Source organism: Chiloscyllium plagiosum, chromosome 3, assembly GCF_004010195.1.
Source record: "Chiloscyllium plagiosum isolate BGI_BamShark_2017 chromosome 3, ASM401019v2, whole genome shotgun sequence".
Classification (NCBI taxonomy): Eukaryota; Metazoa; Chordata; class Chondrichthyes; order Orectolobiformes; family Hemiscylliidae; genus Chiloscyllium; species Chiloscyllium plagiosum.
Genome location: NC_057712.1, coordinates 137,230,187 through 137,237,523, shown reverse-complemented (window position 1 = coordinate 137,237,523; position 7,337 = coordinate 137,230,187). Strand labels below are relative to the sequence as shown.

General features: G+C 51.3%; 1 protein-coding gene across 1 annotated transcript in view; it reads right to left on the bottom strand.

The window, feature by feature from the left end:
- Window positions 1-7,337, bottom strand: part of LOC122540242 (kinesin light chain 1-like) — a 75,259-nt gene that overhangs the window by 8,173 nt on the left and 59,749 nt on the right. Inside the window, exons 3-7 of the mRNA XM_043675661.1 lie at window positions 7,049-7,115; window positions 5,141-5,369; window positions 4,948-5,035; window positions 4,275-4,376; window positions 166-361 (exon numbers count right to left, since the gene is read on the bottom strand). Of these exons, the coding sequence (XP_043531596.1) occupies window positions 166-361; window positions 4,275-4,376; window positions 4,948-5,035; window positions 5,141-5,369; window positions 7,049-7,115 (682 nt within the window). The remainder of the gene's footprint in view (window positions 1-165; window positions 362-4,274; window positions 4,377-4,947; window positions 5,036-5,140; window positions 5,370-7,048; window positions 7,116-7,337) is intronic.

Here is a 7,337-nt window from a genome sequence, read left to right as displayed (position 1 = left end):
CCAGGGCTCAGCGCTGACCACACCTCTCGGTCTCGCTCCCCCACCCACACCCCTTGGCCCTGCCCACACCCAGTGGCTCCTCATGTCCCACCACACCCCCCATTGGGCCCCACCCACACCCCCCCATTGGGCCCCACCCACACCCCCTCATTGGGCCCCACCCACCGGTCTGACCCTGACAGCTTACCAGATTGTTCTTGGTCTTGGCCACATTTGGGTCATCAGGTCCAAGCCGAGACTCATAGATTTCCAGGGCACGTCTGTAATAGTACTCCACTTCCTCATACTTGCCCTGGTTCTGACACAGCAGCGCCAGATTATTCAGCTGTTTGGCTACATCAGGGTGATCTTTGCCCAGGACCTATGTAAGGCAAACACCATGTCGGACAGCTCAGTACATCCACAACACAGATCAGTGCTGAGGCCACAATTATTCACAAAATACCACTGGCACAGTGAGACACAACATGAAACTGCAAGTACAAACACAATCTGTCATTCAACACGATCAGGGCTAATCTCGATCTTATTGCCATATTTCCACTTTCCCCAAATATGTATTCCCTACAGTGTGGAATGTGACCACTGAGTCTTAACTAAGCTTCCAAAGGACATCTCACCCTGTCCCCATAAATGTCCCACAGGTAATCTACCTAGCCTTCACATCCCTGGACACTATGGATAACTTAACATGGCCAATCCACCCTTACCTGTACATCTTTGGACTGTGGGAGCATCCGCAGACATGGGGAGAATGTGCCAATTCCACATATCCTTCGATTTAGGGTGTAGGTTTGCTCGCTGAGCTGTAGGTTTGATATCCAGACGTTTCATTACCTGGCTAGGTAACATCACTTGGAGGTCACCACTGATGATGTTACCTAGCCAGGTAATGAAACATCTGGATATCAAACCTACAGCTCAGGGAGCAAACCTACACCCTAAACCTCAACCTGAGCTACAAACCTTGCAATATCCTTCGATGTTGTGATAATCAAAAAGATTATCAATCTCTTTCTTGAATACACTCAGAAACCTGTCACCACAGCTGCCTGTAGTAGTAAATCCCACAGGTTTACTCACGTCTGAGTGAAGAAGTATTTTCTCATCTCAGTATCCTGGGACTATGATGGCTGGTTCTGGACTCCCCATGCAGGGAAACATTCATCCTACATCTCGTCTGTCCAAACCTGCTGAATTTTAGACATTTCAATCATATCCCACTCATCCTTCTAAACTCCAGTGAATTCAGGCCCAGTTGAACCAATCTCTCTCATGGGAGAGCCCTACCATCCCCAGTATCAGTCCAGGGACCTCCCCCCCCACTGCAGACCCTCTATGGGTGGTCTATCCTTCCTTAGGTAGAGAGACCGAACCTGCATGCAGTGCTCCAGGTGTGCTCTCACCAAGACCCTGTATAACTGAAGGAAGACATCACTATTTCTCAATTCCAATCCTTCTGCACTGGAGGGCATTGTATCATGTGCCTTCCTAATTGCTTGCTGCAATTGCCTGTCTACTTTCACTGACTGATCTATTAGGATTCCCAGATCCCTTTACACATCCACACTTCCCAACAGACCACGGTTTAAATCATAGTCTCCCTTTCTGTTCCTTCACACCAATTTGGATAACTTCACATTTAGTCACATTGTATTGTATCTGCCATGTGTTTGCACACTCACTCATCATGTCTAAATGGCCTTGAAGTCTCCATGCATTCTCCTCACAAACCACAATCCCACCCAGTTTTGTATCGTCAGCATGCTGCATTCAGTTTCCAAGACAAGGTCCTTTATATGTACGGGTGAATAGCTGTAGCCTAAACACCCGTCCTTGCAAACCTATGGTCACTGCCTACAATCTGAAAAAAGAGCTATTTATTCACACACTCTGTTTCCTAACTGTCAACCAATTCTCAATCCATGCCAATATATTACCCCCATTGTCTGTTAATATTGCCCACTAGCCTCTCGTGACAGACCTTATGAAAAAGCTTCTGAAAATGCAAGTACACCATATTCACAGGTTTGCCTTAATTATTCTAGTTACTTCCTCAAAAAACCCCAGTATATTTGTGCAGCACTTCCTTCAGTTCCTTCCTGTCTTGTACCCCCTTGCGTTTCAGTCATGCTGCATGGTATTTGTGTTCTACAATGAACACAGACACTATAATTGGTCAAACTTTCTGCCGTGTACTCATTTCCAGTAGTAATTCTCCAATTTCCCGGTCTAAGGGACTCAGTGCTGACTTCAGCTAGTCTTGTTGATTTCAATATTTTCAGAGACTCGTTTACTTGTCTGTATACTCCCCGCTTGACTTGCCTCATGCTGCAATTTTGTTCTTTGTCATTCTTTGCCGGTTTCGAAACCTGCGCAATCTTCTGCCAGATCGTAATGTTCACAACATGGCTGTGTTTTCCTTCACTTTGCTACCGATGTTCACTTCTCTTGTGAACAACACTGGTGTTTCCTTCTGAGAGTATTCTTTTTGCAATACCTTTGTTAAATGGGATTAAAGATCTCCTTAAGGGCCAGCCACTGCTTTCAAATGTCTGGGTTTTTTTAAAAATGATTTTTCTAGTTAATTTTAGTCAATGTTGGCCATAATACCTTGTAAGTGCCAATGTGAAGCTGAAGACAACAGTTCCAGATTCAGGCTTCTCACTCTCACTCTGAATGTGGAATGCTACCTAAAGGCTCCTTGATGATGTGATCATGAGTTATTCGTGGGTCACTGCACAGTGGCAGGCAGCTTTTAAACTTGTAAACTCTACCATCCAAAGGACAACGGTATCAGACACACAGGAACTCCAGCACTTACAAGATCCCCTCCAAATCAGACAACACCGTGACTTGGAAAATTATTATCTTTTCTTCAGTGCTGCTTGGTAAAATACCTGGAACTCCCTTCTGAAAAGCTCTGTGGACATCAAGGACTGAAGTGGTTTAGGGATGGGCAAAAAGCTGGCTCAGCAAGGGATACCTGCAGTCCATGAATGAAGAATCAGAAACCTGGCCCCTGAGAATGCACTACCCAAAGAATCCGTCCTCAACATATTTCATGCACACATTCACCAGGCTACACAGGAGTCTCAAAAGTGTGGCTCTCCCTCAGCACTGACCCTCCGACAGTGCGGCTCTCCCTCAGCACTGACCCTCCGGCAGTGCGGCACTCCCTCAGCACTGACCCTCCGGCAGTGCGGCACTCCCTCAGCACTGACCCTGTGAGTGTGGCACTCCCTCAGAACTGACGCTGTGACAGTGTGGCACTCCCTCAGTGATGGTGTAACCTTATCTCCGTTGTTGTGGTTCTGTTCGCCAAACTGGAAATTTTTGTTGCAAATGTTTCGTCCCCTGTCTAGGTGACATCCTCAGTGCTTGGGAGCCTCCTGTGAAGCGCTTCTGTGGTGTTTCCTCCGGCATTTATAGTGGCCTGTCCCTGCCGCTTCCGGTTGTCTATATGGTGTTTTGTGCAGTCCTTGCATGGGATTTTGTACACTACATTAGTTTTGCTCATGCTGGGTATCGGGTCCTTCGTTCTGGTGAGTTGTTGTCTGAGGGTGGCTGTTGGTTTGTGTGCTGTTATAAGTCCTAGTGGTCGCAGTAATCTGACTGTCAGTTCTGAAATGCTCCTGATGTATGGTAGTGTGGCTAGTCCTTTGGGTTGCGGCATGTCCTCGTTCCGTTGTCTTTCTCTTAGGCATCTGTTGATGAAATTGCGCGGGTATCCTTTCCTAGACATGATGGTACAGAGAACACCGAACGGAGAATTCACCACAAGGGTATACAGGAAAGCCACACACACAGACCAAGTCCTGAACTATGAAAGCAACCACCCCAACACACACAAATGGAGTTGCATAAGACACTATTTGCATCAAGACACTGTTCAAAAGGGCCACAACACACTGCAGCACACCAGAACTGCAAAAAGAGGAAGAGGAACACCTATACAAGGTATTTGCCAAAAACGGATACCCCCGCAATGTGGTGGAGGAAACACCACAGAAGCGCTTCACAGGAGGCTCCCAAGCACTGAGGATGTCACCCAGACAGGGGACGAAACGTTTGCAACAAAAATTTCTAGCTCGGCGAACAGAACCACAACAACGAGCACCCGAGCTACAAATCTTCACCCAAACTTTGAACCTTATCTCCCTCTGCACCTTGAAGCAATTCGAGGTGATATCTCTGTATTGTTGTGAACGGTCCGACAGCTCCATCCTGTAACTGACCGCTATCACGCGACACTGCAAGCACAGGACGCTTACCTTCTCCCGGATTTCCAACGCTCTCTTACACAGAGGCTCTGCTTCTTTGTACTTGCCTCGCTTGCCGTACAGAACGGCGAGATTATTCAGCGTCGCTGCTACCTGCTCACAACAAACAGCAATCGGTCAGTCAACAAGCTCTTCAAGCTGGGACCCCCTTCTCCCTGAAACCCAACATTATCATTCAAAACAAGAAAACAACGCGCTTTCCTCTTTAACTGACCCCCGTCCTGTCCCTGTCCTGGGGTGTTTAATGGGGACCATGTAGAGAGAGCTTTACTCCATATCTAATCCCGTGCTGTCCATGTCCCAGGGGATGTTTGATGGGGACAGTGTAGAGGCAACTTTACTCCGTATCTAACCCCGTGCTGTCCATGTCCCTGGGGTATGTGATGAAGGTGGGGAGTGGGGATGAGGTTGGGGGTGTGGTTGGGGTGGAGTGCGGATGGGGATAACTGGATGAGGAATGAGGGTGAAGCCAGATGGGGTACAGGTGGGTGTGGTTGGGGGGAGCCAAATGGAAGTGGGATGAGGGCAGATGGTGCAGGGGTGGAGGCCATGGGGCAGTCGATGTGAGGTTGGGGCGGACAGTGCAGGTGTTGGGGTGGTTGTTTGCTCAGGACCCGATCCCACATACTGCCTCCTGGTCTCCCCAGCAGCATCCTCCACTTACAGCTGGGTGGTCCTTGCCCAAGGTCTTCTCTCTGATGGACAGGGCATCGTTTAACAGATGGGCAGCCTCCTTGTATTTATTCTGGTCCCTGTGTAGAGATATGAGAGAGATGCTTCAGCACACATCAGAAACGGACAGCACTGAGACACAGGCTGCCTGGCAATGTGTACCCCATGCCCGGTGTAGTGCTCACCTGTACACCAGTGCCAGGATGTTGAGCATGGTCGCTACATCAGGGTGATCATGGCCTGAAGTCTTCTCCAGATCCTCCAGTGCCTGCTTGCAGAGGGGCACTGCCACCTCATAGCGTCCCTGAGAGGCGTACTGGATCACCAGGTTGTGCAGGGTCCTCAGGCGTGCTGGGATCTCATAGCCACCCTGCTGAGCAGCTGCAACAGCACTGCTGCCATGAGGGTGACTGACTGTGGCAGAGAGAAACACACAGAGGAACTGTGAAATACACCACGGAGAGCCAGGCTGGATGTGAGAGGAGGGGGCGGGACCCAGCGAGGAGGGGGCGGGACCCAGCGAGGAGGGGGCGGGACCCAGCGAGGAGGGGGCGGGACCCAGCGAGGAGGGGGCGGGACCCAGCGAGGAGGGGGCGGGACCCAGCGAGGAGGGGGCGGGACCCAGCGAGGAGGGGGCGGGACCCAGCGAGGAGGGGGCGGGACCCAGCGAGGAGGGGGCGGGACCCAGCGAGGAGGGGGCGGGACCCAGCGAGGAGGGGGCGGGACCCAGCGAGGAGGGGGCGGGACCCAGCGAGGAGGGGGCGGGACCCAGCGAGGAGGGGGCGGGACCCAGCGAGGAGGGGGCGGGACCCAGCGAGGAGGGGGCGGGACCCAGCGAGGAGGGGGCGGGACCCAGCGAGGAGGGGGCGGGACCCAGCGAGGAGGGGGCGGGACCCAGCGAGGAGGGGGCGGGACCCAGCGAGGAGGGGGCGGGACCCAGCGAGGAGGGGGCGGGACCCAGCGAGGAGGGGGCGGGACCCAGCGAGGAGGGGGCGGGACCCAGCGAGGAGGGGGCGGGACCCAGCGAGGAGGGGGCGGGACCCAGCGAGGAGGGGGCGGGACCCAGCGAGGAGGGGGCGGGACCCAGCGAGGAGGGGGCGGGACCCACAGATGGATGTTACCAGTTCATTCAGCAAGGAAACAGAGAGAGACCCAGAGAAAAGTTAAAGTTGTTCCTTTGTTTAAGGCGACAACAGGGATAATTTGGCAAATTACAGGCCGCTGAGCCTTACACCAGTGGTATGGAAATTATTCGACAAGATTCTCAGGAACAGGATTGATTCACATTTGGAAAAATACAGACTTATTAGTGAGGAGCAGCATGGCTTTGTGCAAGGGCAGTGGAGTCTCACAAACGTGATTGAGGTTGTTGAGGAAGTGACAGAGATGATTGAAGAGGGCAGGGTGGTAGATGTTATCTATATGGACTTTAACAAGACCTTTCACAAGGTCCCTCATGGCAGGCTGATACAGAAAGCATGGGATCGTGGTGAGCTGGTAAGATAGATATAGAACTGGCATTGCCACAGAGCGTGGTGGTGAAGAGTGTTATTCTGACTGGAGATCTGTGATGGGTGGTGTCCCACAGGGATCAGTGCTGGGACCTCTGTTCTTTGTTACAGATATAAATGATCTGGTGGAGAATGCAGGGGGCCTGATTAGTAAGTTTGCAAACAACACAAAGATTGAGGGAGCTGTGGATAATGAGGAGGATTGCCAGAGGATACAGCAGGATGTAGACAAACTAGAGGCTTGGGCAGAGAAATGGCAGATGGAGTTGACTCTGTGTAAATGCAAGCTGAGGCATTTTGGAAAGTCTAATGCAGGAGGGAGGTATACAGAAAATGGCAGGACCCTCAGTAACATTAACATACAGAGGGATCTAGGCATACAGGTCGACATTTCCCTGAAAGTGCAGGAAAGAGGGAAGGTGGAAGTAGGTGGGGGAAGGGTAATAAGAAGAGGGCGAGAGGATGCCGAAGAGGGAAGAATAGAGCAAGTGTGGGAGAATGAATAAAACAGGGAGGTAGAGGGAAGCCGAAGAACAGAGATAGAGAGAGAGTGCAAAATAGAGAGGAGCTCACTTCCTGTGCCGTGTTCTTCCTCCTCAGGAAAGAGATCCTCCAGTGAATCCTTCGAAGAGTCACCTTCCTTTTCTTCCTGCATTTCAAACAAACCCACGCAATTCAACATCAAATCAAAAGGAGGGAGGGAGGCATGCAGGGAATAAAGCAGGAAGTGTGCTTTGGGAGTGAGGGGTCACGCAATGGGGCCAGGTTGACGTTTTTGGGGGTTCGGAAGGGCAAAGGGTCAGAGGAATGGGGTCAGGGTGAGTGTTTGGGGAGTTGAAGAGTCGGGGTGAGGGTTTGGGGGTGAAGGGTC